Source organism: Ammodytes marinus (assembly GCF_949987685.1).
Source record: "Ammodytes marinus genome assembly, chromosome: 16".
Lineage (NCBI taxonomy): Eukaryota > Metazoa > Chordata > Actinopteri > Uranoscopiformes > Ammodytidae > Ammodytes > Ammodytes marinus.
In genome coordinates this window covers 27,703,175-27,727,330 of record NC_137220.1, presented here as the reverse complement: position 1 = coordinate 27,727,330, position 24,156 = coordinate 27,703,175, and the positions used below count along the sequence as shown (strand labels likewise).

The window sequence follows — 24,156 nt, the reverse complement described above, 5'->3', positions numbered from 1 at the left end:
TTGAAAGGCATCTTTGATATTCTCTCAATCAGCGTTTTCTTTAGTCTTCTCCCACTACAAACCTCCCTAGAGTAAATTAGAAACCATGTGGTTCTTTCAGTACGCAAAGCGTGAAGCACACAGGACCCTGAAATAAACATGTGGGTCTCTGTTGTGGAGGTCAGAAGGAGAAAAAGAATAGCAGCCACACAGGTGGTCTGGGGGGAAGGGATGTGTTGGCATGTGGAGGTCTTTCATCTCATGGATCAGGCCTTTAATGGGGCCCGTCACTGTGTAACCAAGGGAGAAGTGGAGCGGACAGGATATGTGTCTTATAGGTCTAATGAGAGCACATTGGCATTTGTCACTGGGTAGGTTGGCTTCCCAAGGTTACCGAGCTAGTGCACAGCAAATCAGGCAACTTATATTTAGCCATGCCGATGGCGCGCTGTGGATTATGTCTTGGGGCTCTCCAGTTTCGTCTTCAGTGCGTTTTGTTGGATGAAGGGGGGCTGTGGATCATGAAGAGGCTTCTTTTCAGGTGAGAAGCAGTGTGATTCTTGGGCCAGATTTCTTTCCACTTTTCCTCTGTGCATTCCCGGCGCCCTTGCCTTTATACTCTCTCTCACACATACACTCCATTTTGGGGAAATTAGTGTTTATGGTCTCACATATTTCCGTCCCTCTTCTCCTGGAGGTGGAGGGCTATTCGGAGAGGCCAAAAGACACCAAAGACGACAGGCTTGAGTTGGACTGACAGTTGCGTTGGGAGTGAGCAGGGGGTTGCTTCCCATACGAGCAGAGCACAACCAACGTCACTGGACATATCAGAGATTATTTCTCCAGGCTACTAAAGTTTGTGATCAAACATGGATGTACTCGCTTTAGAGGCAAAGACTGGGGTGAATGGGGCAGATGACAAGAAGTCCACACCGAGGCCAAAACCAAAACCGCCCAAAAAGGCCAAAAGGATTGTTTACTTTGAGGTGGAGATCGTGGATTTAAAGACTAAAGAGAAACTGCTGCTGCTGGACAAGGTGGGTGTCAGCATGTCGGAGTGTTTCTGATTACACTCACCTATTCTATTTACCATAATGATTTAAAAAAATACTATTGGCATGATTCATTCTGATCACAGATAAGGAGTCCTTGAAATTTTATGATCAATTACTACAGTTGATCAACTCCCGGTGGATTCCTTTATAGAGGAATATTCAGTCCCGTCAGTAAATACAGCAGCACAAGCAGATACTGTGATTACTTTGCACAGAAGTCAAAGGGAACATGACTGTTTTAGCTAAAGTACAGGTTCATCAAAGTCAGCAAATTCAAATTCAAATAACTTTATTTTTCCTGTGAGGGAACTTAATTTGTGGTCAGGCATATTCAAACACAACATACTTGGACAATAATATTCAGTAATCATACACAACGATAAATAAAGACAGGTTATTTTACTCTCACTACCTCAGACAGCCCTGGCAAGTGCATTATCATTTACGTTTCTATTGAGCAAGGGTTACAGTTAGGAGGTGAGAATTCCTTCTTCATCTGACAGGAATTTTCTGTTCAAGCTACAGTACATGCCAGTGATGCAGTGGGCCTACAGGCAGACACAGATGATTGGAAGCTTGTATAAATGTACAGAGTCTATATATACAGTATATATACATATGTTGATTCAAATATATATATTAAAATGTGTTAAAAAAGGAGGTATCACATTGCAAAAGAAAATGGCAAATGCAAGTTTCACAAAGACAGTAATACAGATGTCTTCTGCTTTTTATTTTTCATACTCTGGTCTTTTAAATTGACCTGTAAATGTCAAAATAATGTTGCTATTAATAATACTCCTTGATGTATGTTTGTCTTTTAAGTATGGGTTTCATATTTATTCTATTTTAATTTCAGGTGGAGCCAACTTCAACTGTTTTGGATATCAAAGCTTTGTTTCATAAATCATGTGAGTAAGTTTAAGAAGTTATTACTCGATTTACATCGTCTATGTGTTCCTTTATTCATGTTTATTAAATGATCGCTCGAGCATGCCAAGAGTAAAGTTCCTCTCCATTTTGACAGATCCAAAGTGGTATCCTGCCAGACAATCCCTGCGTTTGGATCCAAGTGCGTCTGCTTTTTTTTTTTTTTTTTTTTTTTTACAAATGAATCTTTCATATACCCAGCTCACTTGATTGATATAGTAGGCGTTGGTCTTGTGATGATGACGTTATATGATGTTGTCTGGTCGTATCTCTGATGGTTATGGACAATATGTCATGTTTCTCAGAGGCCAAGTGTCTTAGGGATGAGGAAATTCTGCAGACCCTTCCGGTGGGAACCACAGCCAGCTTTTACTTCAGCGACCTAGGACCCCAGCTCACGTGGGGAACCGTGAGTCCACATGTGCACGGACACACACTATTTAGGACCATACACTGCTGGTGCATGTTTGAGCCTATGACACGTCATGCATGCTTTACATGATTGTAAGCTAGTTTCACAAAGTGTAGAGAAATATGTTTTTAAATTGATTCCCACGTTCCACCTTCTTTTGGTATCGCTTCATAAAATAAAATAACATGCAGTTTAGAGAAAACTTCCTGTTGCTCATTTCAAGGATGCACCAGCAAGCAAGATCTGATCCTCGGAACAGAAACTTTTGAAATGCAAGAGATGATTGAATTCACTTGGTCATTTTTAAATCCAGGTTTGCATGCTTGTCCTCAGCCACCACAAACTAAAGCTCATGCATGCAATGCAATGTAGTTCCCTCAGCTGACTATTAGGCTAAATGGTCTGCAAAGTAGAAAGAATTCAAAATGCAAACCCCCTGGCATGGTCTTTTAAGATTATCTTGCTTCAGATATAAACAGACTCTCTCTCTCACCCACTCAATAACTCCTGAATATAAATATCAAGCCACACTGACAGATAGAGGTGATTTGCTGTGGTTGGTTTTGCTCTCGACTCCTGCACAGCTTGTCCTCTGTCCTAGGACATATAATCTCACGGCCCCATTTCTCCCAAAGGTGTTTATCTCCCCTGACCCTCTCACTTGCCTTTCACTGGCCTCTTTACTCACCCTTGCCCACCCAGCTTCTACATTCCCTGTCCTTACCCACGCTGACGCAACTCCCAGCACCCTGCCAGGCTTAAGGCTAATGTTGGTGGGGAGCATAAAGGGCCCAGCTGAGACCACCAGTAGCTGTTGGTCTGGCACGCCGAGCTGAGCCATGCAGGCCTCTGCAGGAGGTGCTGATTCAGTCATTGCTTTCACTGTCAGCTGTGCTGCTTCGTTTGATTATATAATGGGTGGGAAGCTGGTATTACATGCGTTCTTGTTGGTGTCCCCTTTTGCTCCATGGGTATATGTTGAATACTAATTGTTAAACTAAATGGTTGTCAGGGCTGAGGAAAAGTAGATCAACTGTTTTTGCCTATTGTTTTCTTTTGTTAGTTGTATGCTTTCCCTTTGGCATAGGGTTTATGGGTTTGGACTGACTAACATTGCTTTTCCATTACATGGTATCAGCTCTACTCTACTCTACCCGCCTTTGGTATCGGGTACATTTCTGGAGGTGGTTTTCCATTACAAGATAGTACCCTAGATAGTACCGTAGCTAGTCATCCTACATTGCAGCGTATGGTGATCTAGCAGGGAGGAAATATTTCAATTTGACTGGTAAATGTATCTTTCTTTTAGAGAGGTTCATTGTTAGTGGTGTCATTGTAATACTGGTTATGGATTCATTCACAACTTATATGTTTTGTTCTGTTTATGCTGCCTTCTAGCATGTCTTTGCACTTCTTCTCATGCATCTTGCAGAAAAAAACAACAAGAAAAAACAAAATTGAAAGCATGTTTGTCTTCTCTCTGCTGTCTTCAGGTGTTCCTGTCAGAATGTGTTGGTCCACTGATCATCTACCTAATGTTCTATTTCCGCCTTCCCTTCATCTACTCTCCCAAATATGACTTCACCAGCAGCAAGAACTGGGTTGTACAGTGAGTGTCAGCTTGCTCGTGTTTTTTTTCGAGATCTGTTTTCAGCAGTGTAACACACAATCCCATGCTTTGCCCAGATCAGATGACCCCTTTAACATGACACACACTTGTGAATGTTGTTGGTGACACCAAGTGAGGGCCAAGCATAATGAACTGCTGCAAGGCAATGTATTAATCACAGCTAAATATGTAAATGTGTGTATGTGTGTGTGTGTGTGTGTGTGTGTGTGTGTGTGTGTGTGTGTGTGTGTCCTGTTGCAGCCTGGCCTGCATATGTCACTCCTTTCACTACATCAAGAGGATTCTGGAGACTCTGTTTGTCCATCGTATCTCCCATGGAACCATGCCTCTCAGAAACATATTTAAAGTCAGTAAACTTTCATCATTTTGAACTTTGAATGTCACATACAGTGTGTTATTACTTTGTGTGCAGCGTTCATAATCTCAAGAAAAATGAGCCAAGGCTACGTAGAGCCCTATCGTGACAGTTTGACTTATTCTAGTCACTCTTTCTATTCCAGAACTGTGGCTATTACTGGTGCACTGCAGCTTGGATGGCGTACTACATCAACCACCCTCTTTACACCACACCCTGTAAGTGCAGACCACTGCAATTCTTATCTAACTCTTCAATCAAAAACTTGAATTCAATCTTAGTACATTTCTCTGTGGCACATCAACAGATTACGGGCAGCAGCAGATAAATACAGGACTTTACGTTTTCTTGGTAAGTATGAAACCTCTTCCAGTTGTTTATTTACTGTATGTTCAAGGCTCCGTCCAGATATTGAAGCCACTTATCTTTTGTAATGTTAATAATCATGTTTGGATGTCTTTTTATTCCCAGTTCTGTCAAGTAGGGAATTTTTCCATCCATGTTGCCCTGCGTAACCTCAAACTTCCAGGTGAGTATTGTCTAACAATGCAGATGCTTTTCATTTGCATTTTTACATCAATGGATTTTTAAAAAATGAATGAAAGCAGCCATCAGTACCGACCTATGTGTTCTTTGTGTTTATGTATCATCTCAGGTGCAAAAACCAAGAAGATTCCTTACCCGACGAAAAATCCTTTCACGTGGATTTTTTGGCTGGTCTCTTGTCCGAACTACACATATGAAGTAAGCAGATACACAAGACCAATCTTACAAAAAGTTTAATAAATTGTGAAATGTTTTCCTATGAAATAAATCAAAGGTTAGGTAGAAAATGTGTTTAGCTTAACAGTCAGCAACAGATGGTAAGTCTATCAGTGTGATTAAAATGAGAAGAGCCCTTAACAATTTTAGGATTTGTATGCTTGTCACTATTTTTCAGTGAAACATGTTATTCTTAATACCGTAATCTTTCCTCTTGTTCATTGTGGTTAACGAACGATTCCTTCTTAATATGCTTCCAATGTAAGAGACCAAGGACAACATGTATGAACAGAATGATGAAGAGCATTGAGATGTGATCTTTCACTGGCCAAAAGGAGTGATGATTAAAGCAGGCTAAAGCTGTTTTAGTGTTCACATGAGGACCTTAACACAGACGTTAACAATTGTGAGCGAATCTGTTAATGTTAAATTATAATTGGATTTTTTTAAAATTATTGTAGATTTTCGACATCATTATAAGTAAGAAACTGTATGTAAAATATGTTAGTTTGGTTATTGGTTGTGAAGTGAACGTCAATATTTCATCATTTAAATACTGATGGGAACTGTTGTGTGTGCGCCTACCTGTGCATTCCAGTAGCATTTCTAATACACTACCTGTATTTTAGTTGCAATATAAAATGCACTATTGCTGCCATCTACTGGTTATGTCCAACACCATGTACCATATCTCACTGCCACGCTGTGTGTGTGTGTGTGTGTGTGTGTGTGTGTGTGTGTGTGTGTGTGTGTGTGTGTGTGTGTGTGTGCGTGCGCACGTGTCAACTTCTTGCTCACAGCTGGGCTCCTGGATGGGACTCACAGTGATGACCCAGTGTGTGCCTGTGGCTTTCTTCACTCTGGTGGCCTTCATCCAGATGACTGTGTGGGCCAAAGGCAAACACCGCAGCTACTTGAAGGAGTTCAGAGATTATCCGACCCTGCGCTCCTCCATACTCCCCTTCATCCTGTAGAGTCTGGCAGGGGAAACATTTTGCTACACACATCCAGCCGGGGGCCTCTCCATCCACTGGGAGTCAGAATAGTGTCTGCTGAGCTTCACAGCACTTGATGGATTTTGATCGTATGGACTCCATGTAACACATTCTTTTACATGTCCATAGCAAGGAGTGGCAGTTACAGTTACTCTGAGCACTGGACTGGTGAATACAGGACTGTTACATGCAAAGAAAGCCTTCAGAGTTCAATGCAGCAAAGTCTTAATTTAATGTTGTATGAGATATTGAAGAACAAGAGGATTAATATTGTTTTTTTTGCTACTTTGGTGAGTTGTGACATGTTTGATTGAGAGTGTTGCTTAGTTTTTAAGAAATGACATTATTCTCATTGCGTTTGGCACCTTAATCAGTGAAGTTTCCAAGAGAGCCTGGAAAACCAAGAGGCTAGATAATCAAACTAGTGTGCAGCCTGGAGCTGACAACTGTGTGGCCTCTATATGATATTTTACTGATCCAAGTGACCTTTACACTAATATATGCTATTAATATCTGGATAAGAAGTTGAATGTGGATTCCTGCATTTTCCGACATGGGTCAAGTGTATTTGCGGTATAGAAAAACAAATTGAGAGAAAAACACTGCTGACACTGCACAGACACGTCCTATATATGTAGACTTCTTACAATAGATGAGTGTATAGTGCAACATTTGTTTAACTGAAAAGGTGAAATTCATCAAAATACCATCAGTGTATTATGTATATACAGTTGCTGGTGCATTCTCTGCACTGGGCAGATGTTTTCCAACTCTCTCTCTTTTGGTCCAATCTGTAGAGTTTCGCAAGTACAAACACAGACTGGATAAGGAACTCATTTTCTTCTATTCCATTGCACTCAATGTGCATTTCACATGAGGCTGCAGTGCCTGTACCTTCAGATTAAAATGAGGAACTTTGATTTTATTTGAGTAAAATGTGCTGCTGTAATTTTTATTTTTGCGAGGAGAACATTTAGTGTACAGCAGGACATTAAATCTGAGATTGAAAGCTTGTTTACAATATTTCATTGAGACTGTAGAGGGCTTGACTTGTCCTCACACTCTGTTTTCTTTAGGAAAATGATCAATACGACTGTGAGTCTAATAAACCATTACAAAACAACAGAGACGAACGCTTTATTTGTGACTCTGGAAGAAGTGTCAATATTACAGATAAGAACAGAATGAGATACATTGGAGATGTGGACTACATCATATGGAATGTAACAATTCATAAGGCTGACTTAAATTCGAAAAAACAAAAACAAAAACTGGACCAAATTATAAATGGATGATATCATAAAGTATTGCATTTCCTCAAGATATCTGCTCCGTAAACAGGCACTGAGCAGCTGTACTCAATTTAAAACAACATATTTCAGTATTCAATTACATTTCAACAAGTTTATTACTTTATGTTGCTTATGTATGAAAGCAAATTCTATTGGTCTGCACATTTTCCTGGTCACATCTGCAATTGTTCCCCAAAAAATGCCACTGTATGAGGTCAGACCACAGTCAAATCTAAATAAGATAGAAAAAAGGAAATAAAATGCAAAAATATTGCCTTGCCAGCAGGAAGTAGCATATCATATTTGATTGTGGTAGAGATGCTGAAGAAACAATCCAACATCCAATAGGTATAAGTGTCATGATATGTCAGGAATCAGACCTTTGATATGGAAAGTCTGACTTCGCTAGCACTTTGATCACATGTTTAATTCCACTCATCATATGAGAAAAGGAAAAAGCACACAACAGATGTGCTTTATGTTTGTCTGTGTAGCTAACAAACAGTTTCTGGACCAACATAAGGCTCTGTATTAGACAGGATGCATGGGAGACATTTTAGAGCAACTACGACCCAAAAGTTAATTGTGGACCGAAATCTCAAATGACAACACTTTGCTCACAGACGCTGCAGTCAGGTTGAGTAAATGAGCCCATAGGTGGTCCACTTGAGGCAAGGCTTAAGTCTTCTTCAATGGCTGAATGATCTGTCTCTTACTCTTCCAGAAAGGTCATTGCTCCTTCACTTGAAAATATACTCTGAATGAGCAGTGCAATGCAAACAGGTGAAATGGAAAACCACTTGAAAAACCAAAGACCCATAATGAGAGGTAGGATGAGTGTCTTTCAGTTTCTGGTCATTCTCACAGTAAAAGTTTACTTCACCGTAGCAACCCCCCCCCCCACCCTTGACATAGTTTGCATATGAAGGTGGGTGGCAGGATCCCAAGGGGAGAAGGCGCTGCATGCACCTTTGGGTCAATGCAGCATTGTCCGTCCATTATTTAGAACCACCAGTTCAAATGTCTTGGTATTCCAGGAAGTGGGTCCTTTGCAGCACCTTGACATGGCGCTCATAGATCTTGAGGGCGGGGCCGAGGCGGATAGACAAACCAGTCAACACATCACTGCGTTGCATGAGGAGAAGGGACTTTCCATCAATTTCCTGTTGGGGAGAGACAACATATTTTGCAACGCTTCAGCTATAGGGATCTGAAGGGATATGTCTGAATGCTTTATATGTTTATCATATGTCTGAATGCTTTATATGTTTATCATATGTCTGAATGCTTTATATGTTTAAGGCGAGACGCTGCATGTGAATAGGTGAAATATTGGACTGAATATTGGATAAATGTCATCAAGGAACTTTGCCAGAAAAATGTAAACAATCAAGTTTACATTTTGTTGCATTTTCGGCACGTTTCCAAGAAGAAAATACATCATAAGAAAATGAACATGTGAAAAAACATCCAGTAATAACCTTCAGAATATTCAAAATAATGATTATGGAAAGTTTAGTTGATGTACAGTGGCTTGCAAAAGTATTCATACCCCTTGACATTTTCTACATTTTGTCACCTTACAACCACATACGTACATTTATTTTATTGGGATTTCATGTGATAGACCAACACAAAGTGGCGCTTAATTGTGAAGTGGAATGAAAATGAAACATGGTTTTACATTTTTTTTTATAAATAAAGAACTGAAAAGTGTGGCGTGCAAAAGTATTCAGCCCCCTGAGTCAATGCTTTGTAGAACCACCTATCGCTGCCATTACAGCTGCAAATCTATTGGAGTATTTCTCTACCAGCTTTGCACATTTACAGGCTGATATTTATTGCCCATTCTTCTTTGCAAAATAGCTCAAACTACAGATTCAGCATCAGATTGGATGGAGAGTGTCTGTCAACAGCAATGTTCAAGTCTTTCTCAATATTCTCAATTGTTTTTATGTCTGGACTTTGACTGGGCCATTCTAACACATGACTATGCTTTGATTTAAACCATTCCACTGTATGTTTAGGGTAGTTGTCCTTCTGGAAGGTGAACCTACACCCAGTCTCAAGTCTTTTGCAGACTCTTACAGGTTTTATGCCCTGTATTTGGCTCCATCTATCTTCCCATCAACTCTAACCAGCTTCCCTGTACCTGCTGAAGAAAAGCATCCCCATAGCATGATGCTGCCACCACCATGTTTCACGGTGGGGATGGTGTGTATAGGGTGATGTGCAGTGTTAGTTTTCCACCACACATTGCACTTTGCATTAAGGCCAAAAACTTCAATTTTGATCTCATCTGAACAGAGCACCTTCCTCCACCCCTTGCCAAAAGCCATGCATAGTCAGATGAGACCAAACGTGACGTTTTTGGCCTGAATGCAAAACACAATGGCCCTCATTTATCAAACTTGCGTGGAAACTGGTGCAGATTCTGGCGCAAATACCTCCCTACGCCAGGTATCGCATGGGATTTATCAAACAGTCGTATTTCGCCAATCTCAGCGTACGCCAGGCAATTATTGATAAATGCGGCGGCTGAAAACGATCGTATCACGCCCCTATATTTTCTCAGTTTAGAGGCCTCGCCCAGAGGTTTTACGACATGGATATGCGCATTACGGCACAGAAGAGGAACTTCTCTGAAGTAGAAATTAACAGAATAACAGCAAAAGTAGAAAAAAAAAGAGTTTCATTTCGGAGCATTACAAGCGCCATCAAAGAACGACAGAAGGCAGCAGTTAGGAAGGAAATAACTGCTGCAGTCAACAGCGTTGGTGTTGACAACAAACGATCTCCAGCTGAGGATTTTGCATTTTAGGTTTACATCAGTAGGCTACTATCGCTCAAATGCTATAAAACAGCATATACAATTATATGTCGCCATTTCTTTACATAGATGAAGAAAAAGTGGTCTGACTCAAAAATCGGCACTAAAAAAGCGTGTTGCTGTTCTGAAATGCAACCAACTGAGGGTGCGGGCATAATATAAGTGGTAGAGGAGAAACAGACGCACCAACTGTCCGGTAATGGTCCCCATAAAAGAAATACAGGTCTGCAGAGATTTGAATGATTAGAATGTATTGGCCCTTTTAGATAGCACTACTCAAAAAGGTTGTAAAAACTAAAAATAACACATTTTGCGTTTTACTGTATGACAGCACGAGTGGTCAGCCCGGCCGTCAGCTGCACAAGCCGACCCGGCAACGATCAGCTGTGAGAGCGCCCACTGTCCTGCTCCACCAGCAGATCGGAAAAACGTGCCGGTTAACGGTGGAAATAAATCGCTCGCTTAAGCGATCAATGACACATTAAAAGAGGAACTAACATCTAAAAAGTGCGTCAAATAAATAAAATGTTAAGCTGAATGTTGTGCCGTGTATTTTTTATCATAAAGAGCAGTGTAGGCCTACTACATATTTAATACTGTGGCCCAGCTGCTCCAGACGGAGACAACTGCCCTTACGCAGTCCCATGCAGCGCTCCTAAGTGGCCGGTGTGCGCACTATTGAATCAGTGCTCCTACTCAGTTGCACACCATAAGCTGCACATTTTTAAGTGATTAATATCTTTATTTCGGTCTGAGCAAACACTGCATTTGTATTATCTTCTAATAATTGTCCAACAAATTAATCGGCTACCCGGCACAGCCTGCACTGCGAGTCCATGCTGTTTACAAACTTGCGTACACGAGCTGAGAGCTGGCGTGGGATTTGAGCGTATCCCACGCTCACGTCCATATTGATAAATGCCGAGGTTTGCGTGGAAATGTGCGTACACATTTCTGGTCTACGCAAGGTTGATAAATGAGGGCCAATGTGTGGCGGAAACTAACACTGGTCAGAGTTGATGGGAAGATACATGGAGCCAAATACAGGGCAGAAAACCTGTTAGAGTCTGCAAAAGACTTGAGACTGGGGCAGAGGTTCACCTTCCAGAAGGTCAAATACCCTAAACATACAACCAGATCTACTATGGAATGGTTCAAATCAAAGCATCGTCATGTGTTAGAATGGCCCAGTCAAAGTCCAGACCTAAATACAATTGAGAATATTGAGAAAGACTTGAAAATTGCTGATGCTGAATCTGTAGTTTGAGCTATTTTGCAAAGAAGAATGGACAAAATATATCAGTCTGTAGATGTGCAAAGCTGGTAGAGAAATACTCCAATAGATTTGCAGCTGTATTGGCAGCAATAGGTGGTTCTACAAAGCATTGACTCAGGGGGCTGAATACTTTTGCACACCACACTTTTCAGTTTTTTATTTATAAAAAAAAATTAAAACCACATTTCATTTTCATTCCACTTCACAATGTTGCGCCACTTTGTGTTGGTGTATCACACATAAAACGTATGTACGTATGTGGTTGTAACGTGACAAAATGTAGAAAATTTCAAGGGGTATGAATACTTTTGCATGCCACTTGAAGAATAGCCTGGCACTGCCCGCCTATGTACTTATTTTCATTTCCCTTCAGTAGTCAGTCTGGGCCTCCGGTATATTCGCAGGTTTTCTCAGCCAGATTTTTATGCCCAAACGTATAACGACCAAACGTTATGCGATTGGTTGGCATATCCAGAGTGGCACTGGGCAGATCCAATAGTTTTAAACTTCAACAGACACCTGCCTTCAAGTTAGTATACGTGTGTCAATTGAGCGATTCCAGACCTTCTGTACAAATGAAATGAAGTACGATGGTCTGGTAGGACCAGGCTAGTTTCAGATGGTTGTAAATGTGAAATATACAGACAAGGTTTGGTGAAAAAAAACACCTAAAAAAGGTACATTTTGCCACCTTAGACTCCAACATCATGGTCAAGTTGGCTGATGACACAGCTGTGGTGGGCTTGATCTCAAACAATGATGAGACTGTCTACCGCTCTGAGATCAAACATCTAGTGGACTGGTGTGAGGAGAATAAACTCAAGCTGAACGTCGACAAAACCAAAGAGCTAATAGTGGACTTCAGCAGGAAACTTCCAACCTCTCAGCTTAAACGGAGCCCTGGTGGAGAGGGTGGATAGCTTTAAATACCTCTGTGTTCACATCACACAGGACCTGTCATGGTCCTGTCACACCAACACCGTGGTGAATAAAGCCCGTCAGCGTCTCTACTATCTCAGACGACTGAGAGACTTTAAACTCCCACTCAGTGTGCTCAGGAACTTCTACACCTGCACCATAGAACCTATAACCTATACCATAACCCTAACCACCATAGAACCTATAACCTATAACATAACCCTAACCACCATAGAACCTATAACATAACCCTAACCACCATAGAACCTATAACCTATAACATAACCCTAACCACCATAGAGAGCATCCTGTGAGGGAGTATCACCACCTGGATGAGGAGCGCCACCAAGCAGGGTCAGTTGGCTCTAAGGAGGGTGGTCCGCTCAGCTGAGAGAACCATCAGGACCAGCCTCCCCAATCTGCAGGACATTCACATCAAACCATGCAGAAAAAGAGCCATAAAGATCACTAGTGATGTCAGCTACCCCAACAACAGTCTGTTTACCCTGCTGCCTTCAGGGAGACACTACCGTCTGCTGGGGGCCAACACAGAGAGGATGAGGAGGAGTTTCTTTCCCCAGGCCATCAGACTGTTAAACCAGACTGACAATGTAACTTAGCCCACCACCCAGTGACCACCTAATCATTTTTTTAATCTTGCACTTTATATAGTTGAATGAGAGCCGGACTGGTTTACAAGAATAATTTCACTACGCATTGCCCTGTGCAATTGTGCATGTGACAAATAAATAAATATATCCATCTATTTTGGAACTTCATAATGGAATTAAAGAAGACATGTTATGGAAGCAAAATAGCCAAAAATCTCAAAATTGACCAGTGCTTCCAAAAACTGTTTTTGCCTTCCAAGTCTCACCTATGTGTAAGTTAGCTACGGAAACCCTAAAATGATTTAAAGATTGACTTTGTATTCCACCTATTTTCTACTGTCATGCAGTTCGATGTACACAAATAAATTACCACAGGTCCCAGCATACAGCATTTTTGGCCGGTGCAAGCAGGGCCGCCGCTCCCTATACGCAGAGTACGCAGACTGCGTAGGGCACCAAGTTCCTGGGGGGGCACCCCAAAAAAAAAAAAAATTATAATCATAATTTTTTTTTTTTTTTTTTTTTTTTTTTAATTAAAAAGGAAAAAGAGATCGTCTGGGGGCCCCCCAAAGTAGTTTATTTTTTTTTAAAGTTCATGATAATCATTACATTACAAAAAATATATAAATTAGTTATGAACAGGCCCATCGTTGTTTTTTCTTAATTGTGTAACCTATCCAGGGGTGGATTACTGCACAGGCACACCGGGCACAGGCCCAGGGGCCCAAGGGCTCAGGGGGGCCCTTAGCCAGAGATACTGATAGTAACTTTTCATGTTGCATAGTCAAAGAGCTCAGTCACTGATGTCAATAACAGGGTCCAAAAAGGAATAGCCTAAATATAAGTACTCATTAAAATGTAACAAGATAGAAATCATCATGGGCCCCTCAACTAGTAGGGGAGAAATACAAAAGCAAGTTAAAAACAACAGCATTAGTAGCTCTGTCTAAGGGGGTGGAAGGCCCCCTCACACATACACAAATAAACTTTATATGTGTGAATTCTAAATTGTTCATATCCACCCTTTATCTGTTGAAATGGGCCTCTCCATCATAGAACATGGGTCTGCAGACCAATCTACTGTTTTTACAGTTGCGGAGTAAAGAGTGCTACCTGTTTAAGAAAAATCTGAAAAATAATGTTCCTTCTGCATCTCAGGATTTGATATCTCTCTAGTCTCTAAAATTTCCTCACAAAGTGCACCAGATTGATGCATTTTACTTTAAAAAGGTAAAAAAAATTCCACCCACCCCCCAACAAGGTACAGGGTCCCTCCAACAATACCCCAAGATCCTGTGGGAAACACTGACTTCCTTAATATGTTTTTGCCATTAATTGTATGTATCCGTGTAGAAAATTCAGTGTACCTGACTGGATAGGGACAAGTGGGGGGCCCTTTAAGAGTGTAAGCCCAGGGGCCCATTATCTCATAATCAGTCTATGATCCTATCACTCAATTCCTTTGCAAAGGCAGTTTTTTCACAAGTTAAGCTGTTCTTTCTGTTAGTAAATGCTGGCAAATGTGCCAAAAAGCAGTCGCAGAGATCTTGCAATGGCAAAAAAATTTCGCTCGCGCCCTGCGGACGCGAGCTTCTGGGTGTTTTTTTTTTTTTTTTGGGGGGGGGGGGGGGGGCATCACTGACAATTTCTGCTTAGGGCACCCAAAAGCGTAGCAGCGGCCCTGGGTGCAAGTGCAACACATATTATATGAACTGCCTCTAAAATGCAGGGTGTGTATGCTTTTCCATTGACATGTAGCGCCCTCTGTGGCAGTTTTCTGGTGGTGCACTTACCTGTGATCTGAACGCCATAGCTTGCTCTGGAAAGCCTGCAGCTGAGAAGTAACTGGCCACATCCGCCACAGTCCACAGCAACAAGTTGTGGCTCCCATTCTCCTTCTTCACAGAGCTGGACAAAGATTAAAATACATCACAACTATGTCCTTTTATCAGCTGTTCTCAATGTGTTGCTTCAAGCATTCACGTGACTAGTTATTACTTGTAAATGTGCCACATAAGTACTTAGATGAATTACTACACACAATAACTGAAAAATGATTGTCAAGTAAGGAGTATTAAATTAGAAAAGGGGGAAGGTGATATTAGGGATTTGTTTTAATCTATATCTAGTAGAGAATGTAATAACTTGTTTGATAAAGGATACTCACACTTCATCACCTTTACCATTCAGTAGATTGTCTTCGGCTGCTGTGAAGGACGATATGTCCATCTTGTTCTTAAATGTGCCTGTGAAAGAAATGAAAACAAAATGGAATCAAACTTATTACAAATATGCTACTGATGTTACCACCATAAAACACTGCTTCAGTAGCTATCATAACGCGTTCTGGGAAAACATAAGACTACATGCAATATTATTTATTTAATTATTAAAACTAATAAAATAAATATTTAAAAACTAAACAGAGTTGATTTCACTGGTTTCTGGGGAAAGTGACAGTTTGACAACAGGTGGAAGGAACACTTATTTTACGTTGCCCTAGAAACTCAGAACATAACAATACCAAAACATTAGTTATCAACTTAACAGCCATCCTTCCTCCTGTTGCAACACAAGGCTACAGTACTGTCTAAGTCACAAAGGGCCACTCTACGATATGATAATCACTCTAAGGGCCAGACTGACACACCTTCTTTTTAATCGAAAAATAAAAAGAACATATCTAAGTAAGTATATAAACTGCGTACAATGGCTAGTTTTCGCTTCAACATTTTCGGGGGACAAATTGTAGGTGGGGGGTATGGGGGTGCTCCCCCCAAAACATTTTAATGTCAAACACTGAATTTCCTGCATTCTGGTGGATTTTTATCCACCGATCTGTGCCTTTTCGGCATCAATTTATGGTGGAAATGTCTTAATTTCTGTAAAGGAAAAGACAACATTCAGGTTCCTGAATGCTTGAAATCGTGAGCTGTGGAACTTTCAGCAGACATTCCTAGCTGTAAGCCACGTAAGTTTCCTAACAGTTGGGAGCGTATGCAACGTGCGGATATGGCACAGGCTCCATGAAGAATATATTTTTTATTTTTCTGAATTGATTCAAATCGGCCAAATTGATTCGCGGGCCACATCAAAACGTCCTCGGAACCTTTTTCAAAACCTAAACTGAGGCACTCCACATTTCGTATTGCCTAAATCATATTAACTCTACTTTTACTCTACATCTACATCTACTTTTTGTTAGCCTAATAGCATAATTGCCTAAGTCATATTTTAAGGGTTATAGAGTAGTGTGTTGCTTGTTTTTTTTTGCTTGATAATGTCCCAGTAAGCAGAAATTCTGTAAACCACATTTCATTGATTTTTATCGGAAACAAACTCCGTAAGCATCCCACTGCAAATGCAAGAAAATTGTGCTTGTTGTTTAAACAAGCAATTTAGCCTAATCTCTAGCGAGGAATCAAAGCCTGTGAGGTGGTGGATGGGAACTCTACCCCTGGTAACTTTTAATCAAGTCCATGCACAAAATCTAAAAGATTTATGTTGGCTCTGCTAATCGGCATCAAAAAGCCATTGCCTTTGAACACCAGTGATGCAGTGTTGCAAAGGGTAGCCATGTTTTGAGCAAAAACCTTTAACAGTCAAAGTGAGCACCACCTGGTTGGAAGGCAGCAGGACAAGTTTGTGAAGCATTTCAAAAATCTGGAGCAAGCCTTGAGGCACACACACACTCAAAATGGTAAAATAACAGCCGGAAGAGTATTTAAAACCGCATTCAAAACCGACCATCAATATGTTCTGATACAAACAGATGCAGGTTCCACAGCAGCTTTAAAAGGTGAAGTAAGCGATATATATTAATGTTAATATACGTGTTAAATCGCTCTATATCCATACAGTGATCACTTACTGTATACAGTGTGCACGTTTCATAAAGCCGATCTCTTAGTCAACCGCTCTGCATGTAATCGGCAAATAAACTTTTCTTGGATCCCACTACTGATAACCAATCAGAAGAGAGAATGCTACAAACCGGCACCCGTCTCACTGCCGGTGCACGTGCAGAGCGACAGATGGGTGAATGCTTATGCGCCTACAATGGCGGAGCAGGTAAAAATCCTTCCCCATGTCTGTTTTGATGTTTTTTATCATGTTTTATCACACTTATGGATCTGAGATGATGCTAGATAACTCGCTGCTTGAAGACCACAGTGCATTAATGTGGTGACGTGGGGACGAGGGAGGGGACTGCTAACTGCAGTCACTGTCAGGAAGTTAGCTAAACTGACCGTTCGACTTACTGAACCTTTAAGAACAAAAAAACAGACAGTATGTGACTCACAGTTTCCAGGTGGCAGGATCAGAGTCTGTGGTCTTCCATCAGATACATTTCGGGTCTCATCCTGTTGGCCAGAAAATGCAACAAAACTATTGGAATTGTGAAAATGTCATGTGTGAAGCAGAGAGATCAAAGAAGCGAGACACACAGTGCTGTTATTTGACACAGAATGATTGCAGGCCAATTACCAGCCCTGCTGCATAGTCTGGAACCAACTGGTCAGGTGACAGCCCGCTGTCCTGCGCCTTGCCTCCATCTTCTTTCTTTAAAGCCACGGGGCTGGTGGTGGCAGAGTTGAGTGCTGGCTTCAGGACGGCTGCTAACACACAGTGAATCATTTACATTACACGCTGATACAATCCATTCTGTCTCAGCTTGAAATTCTGGCTAATTCTTCTGCTAGTGCAGCTGCAGGTGGTTTTTAATGAATAGCTGAATGACTGGTACTAACAAACCAATGTATGATGACACCTGTTACTGCAGGAAGACATTACTTACATCATGACAATGATTTATTTTCACCTGCTACTGTGTTAAACATGCATTACTGGTGGTGTCAGCAATTCTGGAGAATGTTTGTTATCAAAATCAGGGTATATCTCCTCGTGATCCCCTCACCAGGTGTTAATACGCAGCCTATGCTCTGTAAATGGGTATGAAGACAAAGGGTGTAACAAAGCAGGCCCACCATAGCTAATCAATAATCAATAATCCCAGGTGGAAACAGGCTGGGATTATTGATGTGTTTTTTGTGATCCGATCAGAAGTGGACAGCTCAGTGTGTGTTCACACCTAGCATTTACACATGTCTTCTTTGTCTACTTGTGATCTTATTACGTTTCCCCGCTCTGTATGTAAATCAACACGTACATCATTTCCGTTTGCATTGCTGTTTTTAACCGGTGGGGTACAAACAAATTAACATTCAGGGCTGTACAGTGCCACAGTTTTAATCGCATTTGCTATTAGAATGTATTACGTGCGAAGATAATTACAAGTCTAGGTTGACGAGATAGGCTACTGTCTCATTTAGACAAGGAGGAGCGATGCACAACACTGCTTAGAGGGCTCTACATTAACACTCGCCAAATGCGGGTAAATAGTCTTAGGGGAGTAAGTTATTACGCCACTTTGGCTGGTGAAAGATGTGTGCTCGCCGGGCGGCTTTTCTAACGTCTGCCTCTGATACACTCTTGTCATCACCACCAGACAGTACACGGCTTTATATGCAGTTAAGTTACTGCATGTGTGAACAGAATATTTCCTGTGCACCTTCACATTAAAAGCCTGTTACTAGCCAAACGCGAGTTGACTTTTATTTTTAAGCAGATAAGAACAGGAAGTCGTTGCCTTGTGTTTTCAGATTTACGCTGTGAAATGAAAACAGAGGACAGAAAGCTTGTCATTTGCAATACTTGCGGATGCAACTAACGTTCATGAGGCTTCTATAAAAGCTGCATGAATGCCAGTGATGCATTTCCAACGTATTTCCGCTCATGCAGGGGGCGGCAGTTGAGTAGGAGGTCCCTGGACAAAAGTCACATAGCTGTTTACACTATTATTTGAATGCGGACACATCGGACACAAGCGACGTAAACCACCTCCGAATGTGGTTTCTGTGATCTGATCTCAATGCGTCCTGAGAGTGTTTCCACTTGTACAGTAGTTAGAGCTGTCTTCATGTGATCAGATCACAAAAAACACATGTTAAAGACAAGTGGAAACCGGGTCTAACAACTTACCAGTTTACATAGTCTCGGATTTGTATTCACTTTTGATTGTTCTTTTCAGCGCACACAGACAGGTAGCAGATCGTGAAGAGATATTCACTGATTTTGACAACAAGTATTCTCCAGGATTGCTGACTCCACCTTTAACTAAAGCACTGTCAACAGATTATCATCCTTTTCTTCATATGATAACTGAGCATAAAGCTTGCAAAATGTTTGAGTGCTCCACAATACTGGGGGTGCACATTAGACTTTAGATGTCTAGCAGTGCGAATACCTTTGTCTTTCTGCATTCCTTGGTGCTGGCGCTGGGCTGGGCAGACCGCAGCAGAATGATAGGCCCAGTCATTGTGTGTGAGGGCCCGGGGGCTGGAGGGGGGCAAGGAGCTGGGCCTCTCAGCAGCCTTCTGGACAGACACACAGTCCAGAGCCACAGAGCGGGGGCCAGAGGGAGAGGGAGAGCCAGAGCCCGGCCGGGGGCCAGAGGGAGAGCATGGGGCAGAGGCGGCGCGTACAGAGGCTGTACAGTTCACAGAGGCAGCAGCGTCTCCATCTGCAACGCGGCCAGGAGACGGTCCGTCCTGCCCATCTCTGCTCTCATCTGCCCCTTCCTCATCCGCATTACTGTCTGTGTCCATTACCAGAGAGGTGTCCGCCTGCAACACACAAGCATGGGGGCAACAGTTAAAGGTGGAGCCATCAGTTTTATAGAATACTTGTTGACCAAATCACCTTTTTGTCTAAATCAGTGAAAATCTTCCCACGACTCACTACCTGAACGTACTGTGTGTGAACTGAAAACAAATCATGTCTTAATGCAGCCTTAGGCTCTCTATACAGGTGTGTAAAAAAGGGTTTGTTAACAAAGGGGGCCACCATAGCTAGCAACATGCCCGTTTACAGATTCTAGGCTGTGTATAACACTGGATTTTTTTTCCAGCGCACACATACAGGCAATGGATGGTATAAGGACATATTACCTGATTTGAGAATTTTTTTTGACAAGCATTCACCAAAATCCCTGACTCCACGTTTAAACCTCCATTTCTCTTACAATGATGAAGTCTACATGATGAAGTAAAACAAATAAAACATCCAGACAGTACTTCCAAATGGTTGCTTGGAATCATTGGGAACAGTAAGCTTGAGAGAATGCAGGACACATTTTATTCAATGAAAGAAAATGATCAGTCAATGATTTGACACCACCTTAAAATGCTGCAAAGCCCTTAATGTCACCGGGGCTTCTTATTATGACTGAGTACTAGGCTCAGCGTGTCACATGGAAACACGCTCATACAGAAGATGTCGCAATTTGACCGCTGTGGTGGTAAATTATTGTCTGCCTTCGTCCCTCTCTGCGGTGCAGTGTTCACTATGCGGGCAGACTGGGAGCCTTTTCTCACCACAGATTCTATACTCGACTGTAATGTTATGTGATTGCACATAGAACTAGTTTTAACATGCACATTCATTCCGTAAGGTTGGGATTTTTGGTCGATGGAGACCGGAGTAAAAAATTACCTTGTGTGCGACTGCGTGTCCAAGACTCAGTAGTCGAGCACACGCGCGCACTAAAGCCCTCCCTGCTACTGAGCAAAGAGCCGCTTGGAAGCTATGTCATTCAAACATAGCGTTTCACATAACTTTCACCGAGACACGGTCACGTTAAACACCGTGGCCCTGGGGATCTCAATCTAGCAGGATGTTCATCTGGTCTCGCATAGAAACAGACGCTTAGATCGGTGCGTCCCGCTCTTAGACGCCTGCTTTATTGATCATTCGAGCACGTTACAGAATACAGAAAGGGCCGCTGGGAGGCGTTTCAGGGTTTTTCCTGAACATTTCTTCAAAAGTGCGCATGGAGTTGGGAGCCGCGGCAAAGACCTCGCCATTGTGTCTGTTGTCTTTACAGAGCGCTTCACGGGGCCGAGCCACGCAGAGCAGAGCCCAGAGAGAAAGAGAGAAAAAGCTTTAACTCGACGAGCAGATCAACACAGCGCACCGCTCAGAGCGAACACCAGTCGCCTCGGTCTCTACTTTGACTTTGCACCGGGTCAACGATGTGCAGTAAACGCGAGCGGACAGAAAGAGTAACGCGAATGAGTCCGTTATCGGACACGTCAGTGTCTGTAGTCTGTTTGACCCTGGTAATCAGGTAGAACCCGGATAACAAGCCCCGACAAGCGCTATGTTCCAAGTAATCAATTGTATTTGCTTTTGAAACGACACACACGTCTCTCAGGGAACATAAAGTAAATGTGATCTCAGCTTAACCCACATCGCATCGGGCATCCGCCATCCGTTGGCGAACAGTTGCGGTCGCTTTGCGTTAGTTCAGGTCTCCCGGTATTCATTAGCCTACTTTGCAATGATGTGGTTCATCATAGAATACTGTCAACAAATAGTTCCCAAACAGATACAAGTGATGTCATTGCTACACGAGACGAGAGGCCACAACAACAGCCAACATAATGCATAAGACGTGACCGGGTTTGGCTGCTTGTCCGACAATGGATCTAGGGGTTCGACTTTATGCACTGCGTCGGCAACCTCCATCACCCGAAATATAGACGCAGTTTGCAAAAAATTAACTGAAAAATGTGTTATGAATACTTTGGTTGCAAAAGTAATCGATTTGGAGGCAGTTTACAGGACAAAAAACTGTGATGGGCACATATCTTAAAGTCAGACCGAAGGGGTGAAATCTCGTCACGGGCAGACGAAACATGCGTCAGGACATGGCTCTTGACATTTGTTTTTTTCGCCTGGGGTTGTTGTCCTCGGTTTATCCAGGACAACAAATTAAATAATTAACAACCGAACAATGTCCCAGCGTCCCCCATCAGGCTCCTACATCCGCGGTGTTGAAGACTTTTTTCCCCCCTTCACCCACTCCCACATTTCTAAATCGTTGAGAATAAAAGCAAGCATTTCCAGCCCCGTCTTTCATACTAAAAGCTCGTTGGAAAGAGCGTATTTGGACGCTATTATTTTGAAAGCGAATTCGTTACACTTCCGCTCTACGTCTACTCGTCTCTTGCTAGCTTGGCCGAACCCCCCCTCCCCTTCGCTCAAAGCCGACTTTGGGGCTTGAAAAGCGCTTTCTGCTGCTGATAATGGAGGCTCGGGTTGTTGCGGACGGGCAGGGCGATGCAACTTTTCACGTCTACTACTTGTGGGCCTGAATAACCAGTTTAAAGTGATATTCAACGGGCCCCATGTTAGATAAGACACACTCCTGTCCTGACAACACGCGCACCTTCAGTTTATTTTCTCTCTCTCTCGTCTCCACCTCGGCAGCGCTCGAGCGAGGTCCAACCGCCGCTCCCCGTCTGCGGCAGTTTTGGGTGCACTTGCAAATCACTCCCCTCACCACTCCCAGTGTACAGACAGACACACAAAAAAGAGACAAACCACAAACTCGCCGCGTCTTGCTTTTATCTCCACCTGTTAGTTTAAGATATGATATGACAATGAGACCCTCCTCCTCATCAACGTAGCCTACCTCCAAATCCTCCTCGTCCTGGTCAACAGGACCGAAAGCGCTGTCCCCGTTGCTCAAGTCAGAATGACTGGCTTCTTCCACCGCGCTCCTTCTCGCAGCCGTCGCTAACGTTACATCGTCCTTTTTTCTGCTTCTCCGCTGAACCTTGGCGGCGTTCCGGTACGAAATTGAGCCCTTGTAGTTAACTTTCAGCACGGTCTGTTCCTGGATCAGTTTCTCCAGTTCTGCGCAGGTTCGGTCGGGCTCGGACCCGTGTCGTCTCCGGACCATTCGGCAAATCCTCTCCAAGTCCGGCCGGGCTTTTCGCGACCTCAGCGAGTCGATAGTGTCCAGGATCCACTCGCGGTACTTGGATTCAGACATATTTTTTTTTTTGCTCGGTGGGTTCTTTCTTTTTGCTTTTTTTTCTCCTCACCTTAGTGCGTCAACCTTCTACGTTATGTTACACACGGTGTTTTTCGTGAGCCGCGGTCCGAGCCTGAACAGAGAAGCGGAAACCTTGCTGTATGCCTCCTGCGTTTGCGTGTGCGCTTAAGGTGGACCGACGCAGTTACAGAGAAAGTTTCACCCGAGACATGTGTTAAGGTGGAATTTGCAGTCCTGGCTCGGGAACTTGCGCGCGCACACGGGTCACTGTTCGCCATAATGGATGAATAAAAGACCACCTTTTGTCTTTTATTTCAAGAGTTAAAAAGAGTGAGACCAACTATTAAGTTCCATTATTAAGGAATTAAGTAGACAGTAAAACATGTATTATTAAAAGACAACACATTAACAAATCTGTACTTAAAATACAATATAGCCTACTGCTTTGTTGATTCCAATAAAAAACGTAACTGAATCAATTTCAGAATTATAGGCTAATTTAAAACGGAATAAACCCTTTTTAACTGATAACAAAAAGTGATCCCACCATTTCAATAGACGTGGAACATACTGTGCCTCCCAAACACATTGACATTTGATGCATGGACCATGGATCTATTCTGAATGAAAATCATTGTTTTCTGATGCTGCTAGTGGATTGATAGTAAATAATTAGGTCTCAAGTGATCAGATAGACATTTACATAATGACATGAATCTGCACTTTCTTTCTTTGTAAACATACAACAACACACAATTTAAGTACTATTTATTTTTTAAATCGATATTTGATCAGATGATAACTGCTTTGTAGCCCTTTCAATGTGTTGTTATTTATCTGATAACTTAAGTAACTAGTATGTTACGTTACCAATTAAGATTTTTGCACTATAGGCTACCCAACAGTATAGGCCTACGAGCACAGATAGGAAACATTAGTCAATTAACTTGACTGACAAACATGAATAGGCTATTGACTATTTTGATAAATCATTTTGAATGTCAAAGTGTCATGATTCCAGCTGCTTTTCCTTCATTTCCACCAAGCAAACAAACAATCAAATAAATACTTTAATCCACAATGAAAAAACTCTTTTTTGGAGTCCTATACAACATGAGCTCCACCTCATCCAGCTACACACCTGTTTTAACATTAATGTATAACTCATAATAATCTCATTATTTTTTACTTGGAACCTTCATTCCAC

At 42.1% G+C, this 24,156-nt stretch overlaps 2 protein-coding genes across 3 annotated transcripts; one reads left to right on the top strand and one right to left on the bottom strand.

Moving 5' to 3' along the window:
- Positions 1-846: 846 nt before the first annotated feature.
- tecra (trans-2,3-enoyl-CoA reductase a) lies at positions 847-6,129 on the top strand. The gene is made up of 11 exons (XM_080044427.1): positions 847-1,016; positions 1,894-1,945; positions 2,062-2,106; positions 2,270-2,373; positions 3,870-3,985; positions 4,247-4,352; positions 4,507-4,579; positions 4,669-4,712; positions 4,833-4,890; positions 5,017-5,105; positions 5,924-6,129. The coding sequence occupies exons 1-11, from the start codon at positions 849-851 to the stop codon at positions 6,095-6,097; spliced, it is 1,029 nt and encodes a 342-aa protein (XP_079900553.1). The 5' UTR covers positions 847-848; the 3' UTR covers positions 6,098-6,129.
- A 1,232-nt stretch (positions 6,130-7,361) lies between these two features.
- samd1a (sterile alpha motif domain containing 1a) lies at positions 7,362-23,038 on the bottom strand. Of its 2 annotated transcripts, none has more exons than XM_080043153.1 (7): positions 22,584-23,038; positions 19,353-19,731; positions 17,534-17,664; positions 17,349-17,409; positions 15,213-15,291; positions 14,839-14,953; positions 7,362-8,573 (listed from the first exon to the last, which is right to left on the bottom strand). In XM_080043153.1, exons 1-7 carry the CDS (start codon positions 22,944-22,946, stop codon positions 8,427-8,429), a joined length of 1,275 nt encoding a protein of 424 aa, XP_079899279.1. In that variant the 5' UTR covers positions 22,947-23,038; the 3' UTR covers positions 7,362-8,426. The 2 variants fall into 2 exon arrangements, with proteins under 2 accessions (XP_079899279.1, XP_079899280.1); XM_080043154.1 differs by having other exon boundaries at positions 17,534-17,661.
- Positions 23,039-24,156: the final 1,118 nt, after the last annotated feature.